The 22,810-nt window shown below is 36.8% G+C and overlaps 1 protein-coding gene across 4 annotated transcripts; it reads left to right on the forward strand.

The window, feature by feature from the left end:
- Positions 1–3,863: 3,863 nt before the first annotated feature.
- On the forward strand, positions 3,864–21,537 carry KLKB1 (kallikrein B1). Of its 4 annotated transcripts, XM_009676708.2 has the most exons (16): positions 3,864–3,988; positions 4,165–4,489; positions 5,060–5,118; positions 7,977–8,139; positions 8,853–8,959; positions 10,527–10,686; positions 11,244–11,353; positions 13,066–13,225; positions 13,999–14,108; positions 14,196–14,355; positions 14,483–14,598; positions 14,973–15,147; positions 17,131–17,306; positions 17,615–17,710; positions 19,747–19,886; positions 20,512–21,533. In XM_009676708.2, the coding sequence occupies exons 2-16, from the start codon at positions 4,482–4,484 to the stop codon at positions 20,665–20,667; spliced, it is 1,896 nt and encodes a 631-aa protein (XP_009675003.2). In that variant the 5' UTR covers positions 3,864–3,988; positions 4,165–4,481; the 3' UTR covers positions 20,668–21,533. The 4 variants fall into 4 exon arrangements, with proteins under 4 accessions (XP_009675003.2, XP_068798794.1, XP_068798793.1 ...); XM_068942693.1 differs by lacking the exons at positions 3,864–3,988; positions 20,512–21,533 and having other exon boundaries at positions 4,380–4,489; positions 17,615–17,731; positions 19,747–19,868; XM_068942692.1 differs by lacking the exons at positions 3,864–3,988; positions 5,060–5,118 and having other exon boundaries at positions 4,390–4,489; positions 20,512–21,537.
- Positions 21,538–22,810: the final 1,273 nt, after the last annotated feature.

Below are 22,810 nucleotides of genomic sequence, written 5' to 3' on the forward strand. Positions count from 1 at the left end.
TTACAGGGCTGATTGTTAAAAGCATTTTCTTTATAAAAAGATAACTTTCAGAGACTACCTTCTTATGCTAATACACATCAAACAAATGACTCATCTTCTGTTTTCCCAAGAGATTATTTGGTAAAGAATTAGTTAAAAGTTCTGGGTACTTGGTGTACAAGATTTGCCTTCAGAATACATTTTCTCAGGACAATTCAGTATGTATCTGAAAACTGGAATGGTACCTTGTGTTTTGTTGAGCCCTGTCCTTGAAGTGAGGATTTTTCAAGACAAATCAAAAGTAATATTAGTTTCTTTTAGGATTAGTTTCTTCTAGGAGATCTATTTTGTGGAAACAGTTTTTTAAATTAACAAAACTGTAACATCCGTTTCCATAAGGAAATATTTTTTGAGACATCTGTCTGCAATAAACAGTAGTTTTGCTTGTGGTTTATTTTTTTTCCACATACTTTTAATGTAAAAAGATCTTAAGTAAACTATGACGATTTTATAACCTCTAATGAGAATAACAAAAATAACGTAGAGATGCAATGCAGTCTTACCAGATTTTCTGATAAAGTAAGAGCATAATAAAATATTGTGCATTGAAAAGTACGTGTACAAAGTAACTGTTCGTGGTTGTCTTCTGATGGCTAACTATCTCTTAATGCTTAGATCTGAATACAGTGGGTGAATTCTAAACCCAAATATTCCTACCGAGTATTGGTTCATATAGGGTAGTCCCAATGATGCTAATGATGAAATTTCCATTTCTCCATTTCTGAAATACAACTCTGTTTTGACCATAAGAAATTGATAGCCTGGTCTCATACAGAGCACCCTTTCTCATAGTGGCAGAAAAGGCAAAACTTTCTACTGGAATGACCCGAAAGAGTGTGCAATTTGTTCAGGAGCATGGGATTTATGGTAGTTATGAAGAAAACTGTCAGTAGACCCTTTGTGTGACTTCCTAGGCAGTGCTGCCTGAAAGTGCTTAGAGGGCTGCCTCAGAAGTCCTAGAGGTTTCCGGCCATCTTGACACAAACTGTTTTTTGGGCCCCTGACAGTCACATGTTTGGGACACTTGCAGGAGGTGGACTATTGATGGCTAACTGGAAACCCTCTTGCCTTCCTGAATTTTATCATCACGCACCAAAAAACGAACACCCTTGTGGAGATGTTGGTACCCTGCTGCATACAGATCCTCTTGGCATGCGTGATTGAACATGGTATCTGTTATCTTACTGTTTCGTTGGTACTTTCCATCATTCCCTCTGAGATGCTATTGATTTTGTTTCACCTAAAACCTGTTGGGCTTCTCATCACAGAGAGTCTATATGCTTTTTTTGAGGTATCTTGTTTTCAACTTTTATGTTGAAGTTGCCTTTCGAATAGGACTGTCATAAAAAATGCGAGACAGAATTAGACCTTAATCAGACCATAGTATTGTCCAGTCATTCATTTCCTGAGGTGAAACAATTTAGTAGTTCCTGATACCAGCTGCTGTGAATTTTTCTGCCTCAATTGCCAACAGATGAGATTTTGCTTAAATCACACGTACCTTAAGGCAGTATGAAATGAGTAGGCGGTTACACTGCTAGGGAGATTTCATCTTGAAGAACTGACTGGTTAGACTGAAACAGATTTTTTTCTTTTTCTTTTTTTTAAATACTAAGTCAAAATAAGGCAGGAGAATCAAAACAGAAGCAAACACTCCATTTTTATTTCAGATATTTCATTTCAATTTTGTAATTGTATCATCAAAAATTATTTCATTATTATCACAATATTTTGGTGAGCTCTTCCTTTAACCTTGAATTACTGTGAACTGCATATCCTGGCTTAGTTACTAGAACAGCATTGGTGGGTAAGTGAATATAAGGGAAGTCAGAAAACTCCAGTCTTACGGGGAGCCTTTGCAAGCCTAAAGAGTTATTTGATGTGATTTTGGAGCTATGTACAAATGATTTTCTAGCTCCCTTCCTACTATGAATCAGATTCCCTCTTTGGATTTCAGTGAAGCTCTGTAAATTGATACCAGCTGAGAATGTCTCAGTGTATTTAATAATTTGTCCTGTAGTAAACATTTTTTGTTTAATTCATTCAGGAACATAGGTTAATAACATGTTCTTTTCTCTTGAATGGAAGTACATCTCTGTAGATTTAATTGACAGGACACCAATGTAAATAGGAGTGAATTTGTCATGTGAATGGCAATAGATCCAATGAAAGAATAGATCCTTTTTTTTTTTTCCAAAGTGAACATGCTCATTATGATTCTCTTTGAAAATCATTGCTACCTTAGTTTTCAGTTTCACCATCAAATCCAGTTGATGACTATATAAACCTGGTGAAAATGATACATGCTTTTGGGAGGAGTGTGGTATATAAATTAGACAACCTCTGCTTTAAGAAAATCTTTTTTTTTTCCCTCCACTGGTTTGCTCCCAAAACAACCATAACCAAAAGATTTTTTCCTGAGACAAATTTCAAAAATACATAGTGGATTGTAGAAATTACATCTTACACAAGCTTCTGGTGATTGCTTATTCTGTATGACAAGACACATGATGAAATTTGTAATGAATCATCCCTGGTTTTTCTATGCATATGAACTACATACCACATTTTTCCAAAAGTTTTTATTTTTTAAGATGATGGTAATGAACTGAAATAACATTGCACAGTTGGAGCAGGAAAGCACAGAGGAGAAATATGAAGCGAAGACATTAAAAATCCTCACAGAGAAGTCTTTTGTGTCACTAAGCGAAAGGCACACAAAAATGAAAGAAAAATAATTGTTTTGATTACTTGAGCAGGTTGAGCAACACAACAGCTATAAGAAGTCCAACTTGCTGCTGTTTATAAATATTCAGGTAGTAGTTTGTAGTGTTTGTCATTACACTCAAGAATATGAAAATTTTGTAATTTAAAGTAATGTTGATAATTTTTCCAGAAGCATAAGGGATTATCATTTTAGAGATGGAAAAAGGAGAGACTATGCCACATACCGACATACCCAAGATCACATAGAAAGTCTTTGGCAGTGTTCACTAGAGACTTTCCCAGAGTTTATAATGCCATGATACCTCTAGGCCCTACAGGCATTGGAGAATATCTTCGGAGTTGAAGAAGGTCAAAGCAGTGCAGTACATCTTATTCTGAAAACGCTTCATGTCGCAGGAATAAACGATCAATGTATTGTACAGCAAAATCTTCCAGCTCACTCTGCTTGTCGCTGACATATACGTACAACAAAAGAGCGCAAAAATGAAAGATGATGTACTGGAAACATTTGAGTCCTTTCCTACCAGCATGAGACAAGCAAAGCAAGTTGACACACAAGAGGATATGAAGACTTTCTTTGAGACGTTTTTTGCATTGTAGAGGAAGATGTGGAAACCTTGCTGGTGCATAAGACATAGAAGTCAGTTCAATCATCAAAATGCTCCAAAGGATCACAGTTGGGCAAAATGGTCTGGTTTAACCATTTTTTGAACGGAACATATCTATTCAGATTTGTACATGAATTTCTGTCTTGCTGGCCTATTCAGCCTATTTCAGAAAAAGGGGAGGGAAAGCTGTTTTGACCATTTCACTTTGATGTGAAACACTTTGGTTTTTAGATTTGAAAGATTTTAATTTGAAATTTATTTTGCTTTGGTTACACAAGTTAAAAACGAATTCTAGAAATCAAAACAGGTGATAGATAAACTATAAATTAAATTTGATGACTTGTTGCATTTTTGTTTCAGATATGCAACAGTTCTTTTCTGGCTTCCTGCAAACTGAAGATGCCATTAATTGCATTTAACAACAAAACAGGAAATGTGTAGCAAGGGCCAGAGTAAAGCTAGTGGGAGAGGTAGATAAGATAATTTCTGGAGAGTATTGAAAAGAGAGAATAAGAGCTCAAACTAGTGTTAAAGACAACAGAACACGCAATATATAGCTAAAGAATATAACTGTCTCCCTTGTCATGGGAACACCTCAAGAATATGGTGTAATGGTAAGAAAACACAGATGAAGATTTGCTCTTCAGTTACATTAGTTTCATAATGATGTCTTTTACTTGGATCTGCATCTCTCTCAGTGATTTCACACCAGTGCTCCCAACTAGTAAAGGATTTACTCTTGAGATTTATGCTGATGTAGTATGACTCTTGCTCCCTTTTTTTTGTGTAGGTTTGTGTGCTAATAGCAGAGAATCTGACTGATCTGAACCAGGGATTAGATGTTTATTTTTAAAAAAGTCATCAAGAGGCTGATGCTCTTCTGGTGGAAGTAATGTATAGTGATTTCTATGCAGTGCTGGTGATTTATGCTCTGAAAACGTGGCCCAAGGTCAGTAACAATATTGACAGAGTGAGCACACTTGCAAAGTAAATATTAAAGACAAGCTAGCATTGCAGACACAGTAATATTTAACACAAATTGCAGACGATTTGATTTTATTTTCTTCAGTAGAGCACAAACCTTATCCATTCATCAAGACCTACTGTATGTTCAGGTATGTAATTATTATTGCAATTGATATTTAGTACAGACTTTCATAGCAACAAGGCAGTGTATGTTGGTCTTTTTAGGGATTCTGTTGTGTGGTTAATTTATTTGATTCTCTCACAGTTTAAGTGGTAGCATGTACAAAAAAGGAATATAAGATTTATATAAATTGTACCAGAAGTGGTGAGCATGAATCAAATGTCTGCTACGCTGATAAGTATCTATTTAACTACCAGGGCAGAATCATAGTTAATAACAACGTCTTGAGGAAATATTGTTCCCAGGTTAACCAAGAATAAATGTTCTGCTGCAAAACAAAGCAGAGATTAACCAAGTGCTTATAAGCCTTATTACTTCTTGGAACCCTAAGGATAAAACTTTTGCTGATATGGCATACTACTGTATATACGTCATAATCACACATCGCAGTGGTAATTTGTTACCCTTCATACCATTGTGAATTAATGGTAGACAGTACACATGTAAATCACTTAGTGATATGCATTGTGGTGCTTTATAAAATTAATTATTTACCATTTATTAAGCATGTCCTAAAGAATAATTTTGTGTTTTTTAGGATGGTTTGGATTTATCAGACTTTTTATTTCATTTTCTTAATTGCTTCAGTTTACAATGGTAAGTGAATATATAATCCCTAAAATGCGCATATAGAGTAATGTGACCCTTTTAGAAGGGGAGACTAAAGAGGATAATATTCAGAACAGCCTACATATTTATATGCAGACTGAGCAGAACCACAGAGCAAAGTGATTTTGGTGGCAGGATGCATATTAGCGTCTATAGTCTGATCCTGGAAGAGTTGGCTTGATATTCTACTGAGCTGCACTGAATTGAGTTTCTCATAACCCTATTAACAGAAATGGAGCTATCTAATGGGGCTTTATTGAAGTTGTCCTGCCAACCCCTCGTGCTTTCACCTCGCCCAGCATGCATGGGACCCCACTGCATGCAGTTGTTTTCCTGTTGGAGTGAAACCGCATCCAGCTATTTACCGTGAACCCAATGTGAGATTTAAAGTCACGCACCCAACAGCAAGGTTAACAATTTTAGCAGCAGCTTAGGAACAGAGAAGTTAGGAGCTGATGGAGTCCAAAAGGTGGTGGGGGCCTCGTGTTTCTGAGCTGGCTTTGCTCTAGACTAGCTTCCCCCAGCACAAATTACAGCCCGCTAAAGTTTGCTGTAATTTGTCCTGGCTGCCAGCGGTTCAGTACGCTGCATGGAGGTCAATGGGCTGCCTCTTCCCGGAGGCCCTGGGCTGCCTCAGCCCAGCCTGTCCCTCTCGGTGGGAGGCAGGGCAGATGGGCAGGGTGTAGGAGCCGCTCAGCCCAGCAGCCTCAGAGGAGGACAGAAAGTGAACTTCAGAATCTACATCTTTTTTTTTTTTTCTCCTTTGTGTGAAATTACTGTGATTTAAACAGTATCTGTGTAATACCATATACTATCAGACTCAAAAGATTATTGCAGTAAGCATGAGTAATTCAAAGAGTTGTTTTAATATATATGATTTTGTAGAATTCCGTTGAAACACTGGAAATCAGTGTATGTTTTTCAATGCCGCTCTGTATTAATGATTTACTTTGGTTAGCAAAAGTCAAACTACAAAATGCCATTGCATTTCCCTGAAGTTCCCTGTGCTGATAAATTAGAGCTAAGACCTAATACAGTTTTGTATTCAGTAATGTATTAACTATTTTCTCAGAGGACAGTTAGGTAACAGTTTTTTTAATCAAAATCTGTTTGACAAATGTAGCGTTATTTAAGAAATGTTTTACTTTCATTAAAATCTCAGTAAAACTAAGATCTTGAAACGTTTCTAAGACTCAAGAAACATATTCTTGTATAAAATCACAGTATTCGGAAGTGGCATAATTTTACGTGGTATTAGAAGTTAAACATTAAACAGCATAAATTGTATGTATATTTACACTACAAGAAGGTAAGTAAGATTGAAAATGTCTGGTACAGTAGCTAGTTGCAGCATTTTATTATTACTTCATAATTCATATAGAATGTTCGAAGTTATAAAAAATGGTTTCCCTGCAATGACAAAGTTGGGAAAGGAAATTCCCCTAAGAATAATAAAGACTAATTTTTAGATAGAGCTTATGAAAGTATATACTCCTGAAAATTTCTGATATTTATAAAGTACAACTTTTTGCAAAAAATAAGAGATTGCCTTGTTAAAAATACTAGCAAACCTTGCAAATATGCCTAATAGTTCCTTGTTTTTTCCTTTTGTTTATAAATTATACGTTTTACCTGTGTACAGGAAACAGAATTCCCAAAGTATAGTTTATTTCATATTATTTAGTACCTTATCAAATAAAATCCACTTGCAACATTTTTCAAACCGTAAAAAACAGTATTTATATGCGGTTTTATTTTAAATAGCTTTTGATACAGTTGTAGAGCTCTAAAACCACAAACTAAGCAGCTAGATAAAATCTTTTCAGTTGGATTTCCTCCTATTCTGTAAAAATATATTTTCCCTTCATTCTTGAGCTAAGAAAAAGCAATTTTATTGATACAAGCTACAAACTAGTATGCTTGCTACTGCTTCAGAAGGCAAAGTACAAGAAGCAGAGAGCGGGCTTCTCTGTGAAGCAGCCCTTATGTACGTCTTAACATGGAGATCTTGCATATTCCCAAATTTCAAAGCATAGGAATGTGTTGCCACTTAGATATTTTCATTTCTGTCCCACAACCGTACAATGTGAGTGGCTTTTATTACAGAGCGTTAGTACAGAATTGATGAATTCCTACAAATCTGAGATTATGGCCAAGCTTATTTTGATTCTGCACTATTCCTGAAATACCCCTCTCTTTTAACAGTCAGCATTTTCTTTGTTGTGAAGCAAGTTGGAACGGGTTCGAGGCTGGTTATGAAGAAGCAGGTTTATGAAATGCTGGGATCTATTGAAGCTATACAGATTGGCACCTTCTATGAATTTGGCTTTAGAACATCCCTAAACATTAGGATCTTCTTCACATACAAGTTTCTAACTCCTTCAGCCTCTGCACTTTCTTCTGTCTCCTGATTTCCTCTTAATGATTCTCTGTCCTTGGCGCTCTCTCAAGATGCCTCTGCCACTCCTGAAATCTGCCACTGCCACAAGTGGCTCCCCATCCTCTCCCCAGGTCTGCTGTGCTGCGTGCATCCTCCTTGCGGCCAGACCTGCTGCCAGGGCTTTGGGTTCATCTGCCACCTCAGCTCAAGCTATGCTCCTCCAGAGTTGAGCACAAGGCTGGGGAAGCGGGAGAGAGAGCCCAGAGAATTTATTTCTTCCAGACTGGAAAGCAAAGATGATGCCCTCAGAGGAACTGTGCTACTCATTCCCCTCACCCTCTTTTCCTGCCAAAGGACCGTTTTAAGAGCCTGGTCAATGACAGAGGAGCAGTGTCTTAACCGTCTCCTAGTGAACTGTGCGCGCTACCATCTGCAATAATTTATGCATTTTGTTATTCCATATCAGAATGCGTGACTCAGATCTATGAAAATACATACTTCCAAGGAGGAGACGTCTCTACAGTTTTTACGCCAAATGTCAATTACTGTCAAGTTGTGTGTACTTACCATCCCACGTGTCTGTTCTTCACCTATTTTCCACCAACATGGACTAATGATCCTACAAAAAGGTAACGTATTCATGTTTGTGCCGCTCTTGCTGGTCTTGTGTGATGTTTTTAGGAACTCAGTACCACTTCATCAGAACACAGGCAGGTGGTGAAGGCTGCAGGGTTGCCATGGAAAACAGTGTTACATATTTTTAAAACTGATGATTTAAAAGAGTATTTCCTGAACTTTGAAAGATTAGATTTGGTAATACTCTTATCTTTCACGCTCATATACCAACCCTTTCCAGGAAATAAAATCACCTGTGCTCTCCTTGCTCTGTGCCATGTGTTGCTGAGAGATAATGTGAGTAATTTTACATCTCCAGCAGTTCACTGTCTCCTCCTGTGTAATCTGTTCCCTCCCCACTGTCCACTCTCTTTATTTTTCTCATAATTAAGAATGACACTAGCCTGAAAGGACTGTGCTGTGATCTCTCTGTATGCCCAGTACATCCCTACCTTCAGAACCCTTTCACAAACCATTTGAGCCTGGATGTGTTTTTCTCTCTAAGAGCTTTTGGAGCTCCGACATAAACCATGTATTCTGGTCGGCCAGTAAGCATGCATGTGCCAACAAAGCAGATGCAGCTCTACCCTAGCTTTCTCTGAACTGCAGTTGTTGCCTAAATTTTAATGCTGAGGAATAAAAGATGGCCCACGTTTCACTTGAGAAAGAATTAGAAAGGACTGTGCTATACTGCAAAAGCTGTGAATTGCTGCATTTTAAAACACAGGTTTTCCTGCTACTTAAAAGACAGCGATACTGAAACGTTGCCAAAAGTGGATATGGAAGGCGCTATCTCTGGACATTCCTTAAAACAGTGTAACATCAAAATTAGTGGTAAGATGTGGTCATTCACATATATGAATTTATGCTGTGTATCACGTAGCATGTATGTTAGAAAATTATCATTTTGAAAACAGAAATGGAATTAGAAGCAGCCAAGCAGTGTTTAGTATGTCCCTTCCCAGATATCTTTCAAACACAGCTTACAATTCTTCCACTTGCTTCATCTTTCAGCCTCAACTGTCCACCACCTAGGCTCCCCAAACAAAGTAACAGGGAAATCATGCTCTGGAGTCACACAGTTTCATTTGCTTCAGGCCAGTGGGAGCATATGTTTCAACTCATAGCTCTAGTTGTAAAGATTAATATACTGGTACAGTTCTACTCTAATAAGCTGCTCATAAGATATATGTGACTGCCTGCTTTGTAACTTTATAGAGCAGATGCCCAGCAAAGCAGAAGCAATGGTAGTCATTAAGTGATGTTGCTGTCTTCAATGTAATAATTTATTAGCAGCTCTGTCTTTGAGTATATGCATGTTATATGCACAGTCTTAGTCTCAGCATGCCATGCCAGGGAATTACCAGTGGGCGCATTTTAAGTCTATTAAGTGTGTTGTTTAAACCTGTACCATCATCATATTGTTACGTGGAAATCAGCTCTAAGCATAACATGATGCTGTAGAAAATGTTGTCCCTGAATAAGAAATATTCAGTTGCTGCTTCTGAGGCCAAATATAGCCTTATAGATGTCAGCATAGTTCTTAAGTTTCACTGGAATAGCACCTGGGTACGCCAGGGCTAAATGCGTCTTGCTCTGTGTGAGCTCTATCTACATTGCAGATTACTGACAAATCAGTTGTGCTTGGTTTTTATGGGCACTCGCCCTTCAGAGCATTCAGGACTTTTAAAAGTGCTTTCCTGACAACATACTATCATATTTGGACTTCTGTGTAGCTTTGGCATAGGAAAATAGGTCTCAGTGGGATGTTATTTTTTAGTGCTGTTTAGTGTAGTTGATGTCACCGATGTTACTCTAGAATCAGACTAAAGTCACTAAAATCGAAAGCTATTTGGAAAAAATAACCCAACCCCTATGACTGGCTGACATATGCATTCTGTGAGGAGAACCCAGTGACTAGAAGGTAAAACATGCATCCTTCATTGGGGAAAGCTGTTTCAAACTCCACAGTCAAAATTCTCCCTTTGCAGAATATGAATTAAATCCTCTAACTGAAAGGGGAAATGGCTTTTGCTTATGACGATAGGATTTGCGTTTAAAACTGCTGTTTGAATTTAGAAATAGGAAAGTATGTGCCTTAGTATTAATCTAAATTACTTGATGATTAATCTCATCATGGTCTCAGCTATTAGAGCTATTAGAGACTCTCTCTCACACAGGCAGAGGCAGGGTCAAAGTCTCTTAGTTTTTCCTCTACCATGTGGTGCTGTATCCTGCCCATACTTCTGATTTTGTTAATAAAAGCATATGAGAAGTATAACATAACTTAAACGAGTACAGGCAGCAGATACTTTTTGACAATGGGTGTTGTGTGAACACCTACCTTTTTCATGTTTTTTTCAGTGTTTTCAGAATGCTTTCTCTCATTTGTTTTTCACAGCTTGCAGTCCAAATGTCCACAAAGGACTGGATATGGAAGGGAAAAGTTATGATGTTACTCTGGCTGACAGCTATCAACAGTGTCAAAAAAGATGTACCAATGACAACCATTGTCAATTTTTTACGTATGCCTCAGAAACATTTCACAATGCAAGCCTTCGGTAAATACAGGTTTGATCCCTCTCCCTGGACAGCGCTGCGGTTTAGTAGAGTAAATCTCAGAGCAGTCTAAGGTGAGAGAATTTATTCAAGGAAGTAAATTTTTCCTTGACATGTCATCCTTGAAATGTTGATTCAAACTGGCAGATAGGAAAAACGGCTGTAGTAAATTAGCTTTCATTCGTCTGTTGGGAGAAAAAATTGATTATCACAGCACTGACAAATTTTTTAATCCACTGGAGATACTAAAATGCGAATGATATTGATATGTGAGCAGCTTTATTGCTCTGTTAAGTCTTGCTCTGCTTATTGCTCTGAAAATAGCATCTTCAGTGCAGTCAGATAAATACTTTCAATTTTAGTAGTGCTATTTTTGAGCTGTTAGCCTGCTCGATTTTGCAAGTTTAACACTGTTCAGCAAGACCTGTTCCTCGTTTGAAGATTGTTCTGGAGATTGTTCTGGCCCATGGCCAGAATATACAGCATGGTAGGAGTTAAGGTGCCAGAAGGATATTGTAGGCCTGTTGTCTTACTACTTTCTTCATTCTTTGTCATTCAGTAAAAAATGCTTCTTGAAACATACCACTTTGGGAACTCCAACCAGCATAAGGCTGCTTGATGGTGTTGTATCTGGATTCTCTTTAAAACCGTGCCAGCTTTCTGAAATAGGTAATTGTTAAAATCTCTGTTGATTCAGTTTAGATTTAAGGGTTATGGATGACAAGGGGCTGTCTATCTCTGACATACATAAATGTTTCATTGTGTAAAAGAATTATAATATAAACTTATTTTTAATTCTCAGAAATATAGCTAGTACTCAGGCACTAAAGAGGTTCTGATCTTTTTAATTTTTCCATTTTATTATTCTATGTTACAAAAACAGTCCTGTGTTTTGAAGATCTAAAGAATTCTTTCACAAGATTAGTTTGATCAAATTGCATTTTATCTTGGTATCAGAGATACAAAAATGAAAGGTGAAATCTCATCCAAGTCAAAGATCAGGAGGAGTATAAAACTTTCTAACTTTATATACCATGTATGCACTTAGAAGAAAAGTTCCAGCACACTAAGGGTCCTACTCACAGACCTGGAGAAGAATCAGGGGACTGAAGCGCATGCACAAACATACAATTTTTAAGTTGAAAGAAAAATCAAAACACATTAGAAACTATCAAAGACGTTTATAGCTTATAACGGCGTCGATATGAGACTAATTAGTTTTCTTGAAGAAGGGAGGGAAAAAAAGGCAATACATTCTTTAGTCTTTCTCGTATCCTTTGTCATTAGCTTTCCTTCTCCCCTGAGCAGAGGACCAGCTCTTTTCCTAATCCTAATTGAGTGTTACTGAATGTTTTTCTTCTGGCAGTTTGTTTCTTGCTGTTTGGCCTTTCATTTTGTGTCTTTGCGTCTTTCTGATTTTGTCCTTAATGTGCTCATGCTATTACTCATCTATAGTAATTTGTCCTACTTTCTGCCTTTTGCAAAGTTTCTTCCTTGACGTGATTAAATATTGAATAAATTTATCAATGAACATTAGATCATGGGATAGCTTCTGTAAAATTCCAGATCCACATTTGTGCTTTAAATATTATTTCCTTAAGAAAGTCCTATGCTTTAGACCATTTTGTTTTTTTAAAAAAGATTCAGTTACATAATCTCATCTGTCTGGTTTGGTAATTTTAGTGATGTCCTCCATGTCATGCTGCATTCTTTTCCCTTTATATTATTGTATTGGGATTTTAACTAGGAGTTTAAGTATATCTTTGGAGAAGGCAACTCCCTTTTTTAAACCTACTGGTGCTTTCTATAACTTCCATATCTATAGTCTAGTTATGTGAATTATCCTACCAAGTCTTTGTTATATTATTTTAGTCATGTCATTGTGCAGAATTCAAGAATCTCCTGCTCTTCTGTCTACTTTTTAATTAGTATTTAGATAAACAAACTGTTGAGCAGATCAGCCCACTATTTTCTTTCTGATCTCCATGATCCTCTTAGATAGACCTGTCACCTCAATGATTTTAGACTTTGTCTGGGTTACGATAATTTATGCCTAGCTCTGCACTTGTACCACTGACTTCTGGGGATCCTAGTTAGAAGCTCTCCTCGTTAGATTAGATTAGCAAATCCTTATTCTAACGTGTAACTTCCCTGCTTCTCTACTTGAACCTCATCCCTGCTCAATAATCCTCTACACAAGGTGACACACTTTTCAAAATGTTCTTAAGAAATAGTTTTCTAGTTAAAATATTATGATATCTTTCCAGCACAAAGGAAGGGAACAGTGAACCGTGATACAAATAAAGAATTTGTAAGCCTTAATATTTTGATAATGTTATAAAATTATTGGAATTTTGATATTCTTTTCTTGTTTTATACAGATTGTCACATGGACATTTTTGAACATAAAGAATTTTCAGGAATTAATATTACAACTTTTTTCACTCCCGATGTCTCCGTCTGCCAAACTATTTGTACTTATTTTCCAAACTGCTTGTTCTTTACATTCTTTACCAGGGAATGGCAAATAGAATCCCAAAGGTGAATATAATGACTAACTTTAATTCTCTAAGTAGATATTTGAAAAAAAACCAGTCTTTTTTAACCACCTTTTTATTATATTTATGGAAATTCTTGTTAAAAGGTTATTTCTAGTAAAGTGTAGCTTTTTACATGTTTTATTTATATGGTCATAATTTTCTGTGGGCATTTAATCTGTTATCTAGTGTGACCAGGGGTCTTGTAATGTAGCTGCACATCTAGTGTTAATCTGAAAAGTTATATGCATCAAAGAGAGAACAAGTCTCTGGATCACTGTAATGATGTTTTCTAGCATTATGAAGTTATGTACTTGAAAGGATTCTGTATAAAGTAAATGGGTTTGAAAGTGTTTCCTTTTAAAGACTGAACTTCTTTTTTTCATATTTAGTAGTGAGAAGAGTTAAAAGCCTACATTCCACACAAAGCAGATGTGAAAAGAAGAATAAAGTTTCAAAGAAATTTCAGGGAGTAGCAAAACTGAGATGGCATATATCATCTGAAGTCACCTTTTCTATTTATATATAAATACTGTACAATCTTTAGTAGTACAGCCATATGCTGTTTCACAAAACTGCAAAAGCCCTGTTTTTCTATCAACTTTAGGTGTTGAGTTAGCATTTCGTTAATGCATTTTTATATGAAATACTTTTCTACAGATACAGAGGTGGGAGAAAAAAGCACACTGAAGAATGAACCTTCTCTTACCGGTACCTAAACCATCACTTTTAGGATGTGGGAAGAGAATGACTTATATTTAAAATTTTTCATTTTAGAAATCTTTGCCTTCTGAAGACATCAAGAAGTGGGATTCCGGATGCACTTATATCAAGAGAAAATGCTGTATCAGGCTTCAGTCTCCTAAATTGTAGAAGATCCTTTCCTGGTAAAGAATAAATTACAATAAAAATATTAATTTTGAATTAATCACATCGTTTAGACTTACTGATGTTTGGAATATTCATTCTTACAGCCTGCAGTTCTCGCACGTACATGAATATGAATTTTTTGGGAGAGGAACTCAATGTTACTTATGCTAAAGGACACAAAGTTTGTCAGCAGGTTTGCACAGACACGATCCGTTGCCAATTTTTTACCTACTTTCCACTCCAAGATTCGTGCAATGAAGAAAGGTGAGATATATTTTTAAAAATGTTTTAAAGATTGCTGAAAGAATCATTCTACCGACTTAGGGAGGGAGTAGTGTATATGTTTTGCATAAAGAGTGCAAACTGAATCTTTACATTAATTTATTGACAGAAAATGTAAGTGCCACCTGAAAATGTCCTCAAATGGATCCCCAGTGGGAATAGTACATGGAGGAGGAAGAATCTCTGGATACTCACTAAGATTATGTAAAAAAAAGGCCAGTACTGGTAGGTAAAATTTTCAGTTAAAAAAGGCATTGCTTACTGATTTCAGTACAGGAAGCCTAAACCTCCCTAGTACACATGAAGCTATATTTTTTAGAAAAATAATTGCATTGAAATGATAACGTGGCATCTTGTGAGGTTAAACCATGTTCTGAAAAAGTGAAGGTAGTCTACTATGAGCCTGCGTAGAATGTACAATGTAAACACAAATGCTAGCATCGTGAACTTGATTATAATAGACATGATCGGAGATTGTAAAGGGATTAGAATGTATCATGTTTCACCTTCTTAGTAGAAGGTCAACAGTGGTCTCATCTTTGTCTTTTCATTGGTGAGTGCAAATGACCTTCAATCACCCGTTTCAATTATTTCTATAGTATGTATGCACCATTCTGAAAAAAGTATAAGGATTGTTGGAGGGACAGACTCTTCTCCTGGTGAATGGCCATGGCAAGTAAGCTTGCATGTGAAGTTATCTCGTCAGAGACATCTCTGTGGGGGCTCTATCATCAGTAACCAATGGATTCTTACAGCTGCTCATTGTGTTGTGAGGTGAGTGCTAAATGTGAATATATTAAAGCATGTGAGGCAAATTAAGATTCATCTTTCAGAAAAATAAGTATACATGATAAAAATGAGGACTAGAATGAAGTAAACAATTTTAATATAACCAAAAGGGGACATTTTAAAGCAGACTTCATATTTTTGTTGTAACTGGAACTCCGCACTATAACCTTTCTCTGTTTGTAGCATAGTATTGTATTACTGCTGTTAAATTATTTTAATGTACCTAGATACTTTAGATATTTACAGTAACTGAGACATCCTCATGTGATATATGCTTTTTCTTACTCTAATACCATTATTATATGTCATGATATCATATAAAGGAAAATCTGTTGCTAGCGTATTCCATTTCATAAACTTCAAATGACTATCCCAGAGATTTGACTGTGGCACTTAGGTAATGGTAGCAATCTAGCTTCAGCATTTGATTTTGCTCAGGAAAAAAAAAATTGCTAAGATTTTGCTCGGCAAAATCTACCTTATTTGGCCAAGATGTAAAGTTAGGTGGTGCTCCAATTTGGCTGTTTCTGATACCTGAGTTCTAAACTGACTCTTTTATCTCTGCATCATATGAAATATCCAGACCCTAATTGTGTTGGCTTTCCTTTAACTTTTTTTCTCACTTTATCAGTAAATCAATTAATACTCAATTTTTAATGTGTATTTCAGCTGTAAGAACAAAATTTAGAGCAGCCAGCACCTAAGGCACTGCTAATTTGCACTGAAACATATAGTGTGTATTGTTGATGACCACCAAGTTGCCATCAGATTTGGGTAATGAAACCACTCCTGTTTTGAAGAGCTAATTTAACTGACATGCAAATGATCCCTTTCCCTTGTTATGTTGTCTGCATCGGTAAAGGACCTTATCTTGTCACTTACAGAGTGAAAATTTTAAGGCTATACGTTGATTCGGACTGATGGGACAGAAGGGACAAGTAACAGATAACATGCTTCAAAGAAGAGAGCATTGACCCAGCAACACAGACTGAAATCAGGCACTTTTATTCAAGCAGAGTAATCTGATTTTAGTGTGAAATAGTGTTGCCAACTATAGTTGGCCTTTAGTGACAAACCCTATTAAAGTGGTTATATTCTTTAAGCCCCCTAAAAACCTTATATAAAGAATGTCATTATCTCTGTGCTATCCCATGTTTGTAGAATTTGCCAGCGTTTTAAAGGGCAAAGAGATAAAGTATGTTTTAAAAATAAAAAGCAGACGATGTTGGTTGGAAATTGTTATGCCTAACTGGTATTTATGTATCCACATATAAAACTTTCAAAATTTTTGGAAAACTTATTTAAAACAAATTTTATACCTTCTTCCTTGCATATACCTAAACTTAGCTTGCCTTGATAGCAAAATATTGCAATGAAACGTCCCTTAAACTTAGTCAAAGTAAAGCTGAATTTATAAAGATTAGCTGGAACATTACATATAGATCTATATTATTACACTTTCTAATCTCTTGTTTGCAGTCATTTTGATGGCTACAGTCATTTTCATATTAGACAAGTGTCTGAATAGACTCTACTTGAATTTATATTTTCAGCTCTGTTTTGGTTAATAAGAAAGTTCTTGTACTGAAGTGAATGGAAAGAATCTTATTTACTTTGTCAAGGTGTGCATTAGGCCCTTAAAGGTAAAAGTAATTTGAGAAAGAGAAAATAAAAACCCAGAAGGCAGAAGTGAAAGAAGGATGAAAAAGGATCAGGAGGAATGAGTCTGAACATAAAAGAGAGGGAAAACTGGTGTGGGATGAAAATATAAATAGAGGAATAGGAGAAATGAGAAGTGGAGGGAATGGCTCAGACAGATCTCTTTAGAGTTTGTGTGTGTAAAAACAAAAATGGGAAGGATGACCTCAGTGCTTTTCACTGTACGTTCAGGAGTTGGCACCTGCACGCAAACTCTAAACCAGTGCAAATCTTTGTGCCTCAGACTGACTGTTTGTCTTTTTCCCTCAGTCTTGAGAATCCCAACATTTGGCGTGTTTATGCGGGTATTTTAAAACAATCAGAAATAAAAGAGGAAACGCCTTTCTTCAAAGTGGAAGAGATTATTGTTCACCCTCAGTATAAAATCGCACAGACTGGATATGACATTGCTTTAATGAAACTTGATAAGCCTATGAATTTTACTGGTATGTAGAGTATTACAGAGGAATTCTGAAAATGCGCAGGATGCCATAGGGCTAGTTTCGTTATCGCAGTGCATGAAACCTGGGCTGGTCTCCTTTAATATGTGTTTAATGGGTTTTGAAGAGAACCTTATTCAGTTGGCTTTGAAGCAAATATGGGTGGCTTTTGTTTACGTGACTGGGGCAATGTACAGTATAAGGGACAAAACATAGCACGGAGACTATCATCGAGAGTTGTATAAGGTGCCCGTGAAACCTTAACATTGCAACTATTTCTGCTGGCCAAACTAACATTTTAAATCATATTTTAGATCTTCAGCTACCTATTTGCCTGCCATCAAAAGAAGATGCTAACACACTTTATACCAACTGCTGGGTGACTGGATGGGGTTATAGAAAAGAAAGAGGTACACATTAATATTTAAACAGTGAGTGCTTATATCTGCAAAATTTGTATTACTAAAAACCCCCCAAAAAACAAAAAACCTCTTGAGTCCTTGAAACAAGGAATTGTGGTGACACGCTACACAGAGACTGTGCATTTGCTCACAACTTTACCCGTATGAATTTGCATCAGTCATCAGAGTCAATGAATAGAGCTAGTCCTGTAGACCGATGCTCTACATTGGGTTGTCAAGCTTTCTCGCTGCAGCTAGATGAATGCTGCAAGTTACCTAGTTTCACATTACTTTGTATGCTCACAGATACTCCTACAGTTAAGAGGTGATATATTACATTGAGGAAACTTACGCTAATCTGTGAAGCTGTCGGAGATCTGCTCCAGACACTACTAATATCCTTTTATACAGTTGTGTAGTGTGATCCTTCATTTACAAATGCTGAACGGTTTGGGGACTCTGTGAGCTAGTCTACTGAGTTAATGCAGCTTATCTGCCAGGGCAGAGAAAAAAGAGAGAGAGAGAGAGAGAGGGATAATGTCTTAACTAAGGAATTTTAGGGATATAAGATAGACTGAGATCTTTTGGTTTCTGCTCATGATGCATGTGGAAGAAAAAGACTAATTTTTTTTTTTCTAAGTAGTATTCACTTGGGTGTCAAATCAAATACAGAAATACAGAAAATACAGAGAAACAAAGAAGTTTCCAAAATAGGCTTTGAGCTCATGATCTTAATATGTGATTCTACTGTCAGTTATTCCAGTGATAACTGCATAACTTCTTTACCTTCACTAAACATTTTCCTGTTCTACACTGGTAGATTAGAGTCAGGCCAAAGCTTTTTTAAAGCAAATTATCCCATGCTTTTGGCTAGTGTTATTGCTATTGAGCAGGCACTATAATTTTCTTAACTCTCAACTACTTCTATTAAGACTTGTTACAGAAAGCGAATAGGACAGATTGTATTAAATTATCAACTAAACTCTGCTCTGACACAAAAGTCACAACAGGCTACTGACAAAGATTTATAAATTATTTGATTCAAGAATTTGAAATCTGTAAGAATATAACCTTAAATGTATCCAGTATGGCCCTCAAATACATTTCCTTAGATTCTGTCTCATTATATGGACAAAAATTATATATAACTGGAAGAACTACTACTTTTCAAGCTCCCAACCAGAAAAGCCAATAGACTAATTGCTGAGATTTTGACTTACAGTCTGCATGTAGCTAGTATACTTGATTATGTGATTTTACTAAAATGAATTCACTTCAGAAATCAGATTGAAAAATGTTGCTTTTATGATTCTGAATGTTGTTTATAAACATCTATAAATGACTTTTGTGGTCTGATAGTACATCTGATTTGAATGCCTCTGATCTCATACAGAGGTAGGCCAGGTGGCTATTATCAAAATCTGCTTTTGTATTGTAATTTTTTCATAATCTCCTTAAACACAATGTCCTCTCCTTTACCCACCTTCCTATTCGAGGGCCAGAGTTCAATGTGAAATCTATTATATTTGGGCAGATATTGTACAGACTATATTTCTTCTCTTGATTTCTAAGAAAACGCTGACTCAAATAGTATTTACTCTGCATGCATGTTTCTCCACTCAGTGAACTACAAGGATATTGAGCAGCCCAGAGTTGGCAACTGAGAGGTTCCAATACTCTTGCAATATGCTACTGAGATAGAATTGTTAAGGATATGAAGCAATGCTTTTAATTGGGAGTATGAGTTCCAAGGGCTTGTCTCCTGAAAGTCATACTCATAAGAGGATTCACAGAAAACCGTAAGGGAGTTTTGAGGCTTGCCCAGTCATATACACTGATAAAATGGTGTGAGTGGAATGTTTACATTAACAATCAACGTTGTTTGCTAACATAGAAAAGGAGTGTGTCATAAAAGTCCACCATGACTCCAAAAGCAGTGGCCTCCAACTTTATAACATCACCATATGAGGATTTCTAGAATTTAATTTAAATTTTTGTTTTGCTAGAACTGAATGTTTCTCTGTTCTTTCCTGCATGTTACATAGGTCGTGTAGAAGATATTCTTCAGAAGGTTACTGTTCCCCTCATGTCAAAAGAGGAATGCCAGGCAAGATATCGGGAGCGCAAAATAGATGACAGAGTGATTTGTGCTGGCTATGAAGAAGGTGGAAGGGATGCTTGTAAGGTAATGAAAAGTATATAATAATATATTCAAAAATATAATTGAAAGCCATAATTAAAGCCATTTATAATTATAACAAAAACATGATTATGAACAGAACTATCGTTTAACTTGTCAATTTTGTATGCTACAAGCACTGACAATTGAAGTGTATGTAGAACTTTTCTTATGTGATAGAAACCATCACGGATAGATTCTGTGTATACCCAGATAAGAAAAGGCTTGAGTATAAATACACACACTCTCTCTCTCTCTGTTTCTCTCTCTCTCTCTCTGTCTCTCTCTCTCTCTCTCTGTCTCTCTCTCTCTCTCTCTGTCTCTCTCTCTCTCTCTCTCTGTCTCTCTCTCTCTCTCTCTGTCTCTCTCTCTCTCTCTCTCTGTCTCTCTCTCTCTCTCTCTCTGTCTCTCTCTCTCTCTCTCTGTCTCTCTCTCTCTCTCTGTCTCTCTCTCAGAAACCTGCTTCACCACTGTGTTAATCAGCTTTAGGCAAAAATAATTGAAATCTAGGCAGTTATGCTGGTATAAATATACACTGAGTGATGCTGATTTTTATCAAGGCTTTCCTTGAGAGAGAAACACTGACCAGAGCCATCCCTTCCATTCTCTGTCTTTTTCTCCTGTGACGCAGGGAGATTCAGGAGGGCCGCTGTCATGCAAGCATGAGGAAGTGTGGTATCTGGTCGGCATTACCAGCTGGGGCGAAGGGTGCGCTCGTCCAAAGCAGCCAGGTGTCTATACAAAAGTTGCTGAATACGCAGACTGGATTTTAGAAAAAACTACGTAGCGTAAGAGTTGCCTACAGGCTTAAAGTGATGCCATAGAATAGTAACCGCAGGAGCAAATGGAGGTGTATTAACATTCTGTAAATGGTGTTTCCTGTTGCGCTGAAACATAAAAGACATGATTAGAAAAGGAAGAATGAACAGCTTTACAATTACTAAATAAAAAGCAATAATAAAAATACTGTTTATTGTCGCTGATTTGGCAGGAAAAAAAGGTTGTCTGACCATTCTATGGGACTTGATTCCCTGACTCATCAGGGTCAATGAAGAGTTTACAGATGATTTCAGTGATAGCAGGATCTCGCTCTCTTGTGTAAAAAGAACCTAAATGAATTTTAGGTTCAGATAAAGCATTAGAAATTTAGGAAAATCCTGGCTGACATTGCTACTGCAAGGATCTGGGGACCATTAGCCTCAGATAGGAATGCAAAATATCAAATTATCATCTATTTTCAATTTCTGTGATGCTGTAATTGAGGCTCTGGTGATATCCATTTAACATCAAGACATGAAAGGGAGTAAATAAGATAGGAAATTATTAGCTTATGAATTTCTCTGTGATCGTATAGTATTTCAGTAATTACTGACAGGGAGAAAGTGTCCAAAGGTTTTGGGAACAAAGGCATTTCCGTAGTGTCAGTCACGGAATAAGCTAAACAATGCAATCAAATTATTACATTTTTGCTTTAGTTTTAATTTAGATTAGTTGCTACAAAATTTATTTTACTTTTGTGACAGACTACCCAGATAGGTTTTCTTGATACGTCTTTGGTGGGATTAACTGTAGAATCCTTCCTTCATGTGCAATAGTGTACTTGACTATGTCTGGAATGATACAGGACTGAATAAAAATTCAGATATTTAACCCAATTAACTCAGAAGCAGCACTTTCTTGCCCTGGCGTGCCCATGGTGGTTCTACAGATACACAGCTTGACTTGTTATTGACAGTGCCTTGATGGTATCATGTTTTGGGGAAGTCTGAATACCATGAGCTACAGCTAAAACATGGTAAGCAGAGTTTAAACATAACCAATCTGTACGATGCTATTAAAATTTTCGGAGATGAGGCCATAGTAGTACATGATTTGAAAAACATATGGATAGCAAAGAAAGGAGGAAAGTTATGTAAGAATCAATGTTGATTACTTGTCTTGGAAGGGAGAAATGAATAGAGGCACACAAGGCCTTCTGTGATCTGTAAAATACATAAAGCCCAACTTTCTGAGCTTTCCTCTTAGTGTCTGATAACGTGGTTGAAGATGACCTGCAGTCTTTCTCTCAGTGAGGACGCTTAATGACTCCTCCCAGGCTGTTTTCACATGGAACGTGTAGAAATTGAGTAAAGTTGACTGTAAGCAAAATATTTGGTAGGTGCATATCTGGGGAGCCATGGGGTCTAATCTGCTGCTTGTCCAGTCTGGGACCTGGAGCATGCCAGGATCACTCCTGTCCATGTGTTTTAGGGAATGGAAGTAGACGGCAAGAGTTGAGGTCTCCCCACACATGTAAGTGAATGAAGTTGCAGTGCGCATATGGACAGGGGAGCTGGGAACTGCTCTTGGCTTTTCAGGTTTTGACATAGCCACGGAGATTTCTCTCCCTTGTCTGAATTTGGCTGAAAGGGGGATCACTCAGTTTAAGATTTACTGAGGGGTAGAGGGAAAGGAAGGTGACACAGGAGAGGCATATACATGGACAACATATGTGTAGACCTTGTTTCCTTAGGAAGCTGGGTGTATTAGAGGCCAAACGAGTGGCAGTATTAACTGAAAAAACAAACCTGAGGTAAAAAAAAAAAAAAAAAGCCTTGGTAAGGCTTTTCAGTAGTAATTTTGCAAGTATATGGTAACAGAGCTCTGTTTTGATTGTTCTGATTTCTATGGAACATTTTGTGATGAGAAGAATAGCTTGTGTCATTGATGCAGAATATCTGGAAAACTGATTAAAAGAATCATCCCGTTTAGAGACATCATATGTTATTGTTCTTTAGCAGAATATATTTTTATTTTCCAGATCCCTAGGTCCCCTTGATTAAAGGAATAAAAGTATGAAATTTATGGACAAAACCAAACAAGCTGCCTAAAAATGATTTCAGTATTGATTTTTTAAAAACTTTATTTGCAACTCATACTGAGGAAAATTG

Source organism: Struthio camelus, chromosome 4 (genome assembly GCF_040807025.1).
Source record: "Struthio camelus isolate bStrCam1 chromosome 4, bStrCam1.hap1, whole genome shotgun sequence".
NCBI lineage: Eukaryota > Metazoa > Chordata > Aves > Struthioniformes > Struthionidae > Struthio > Struthio camelus.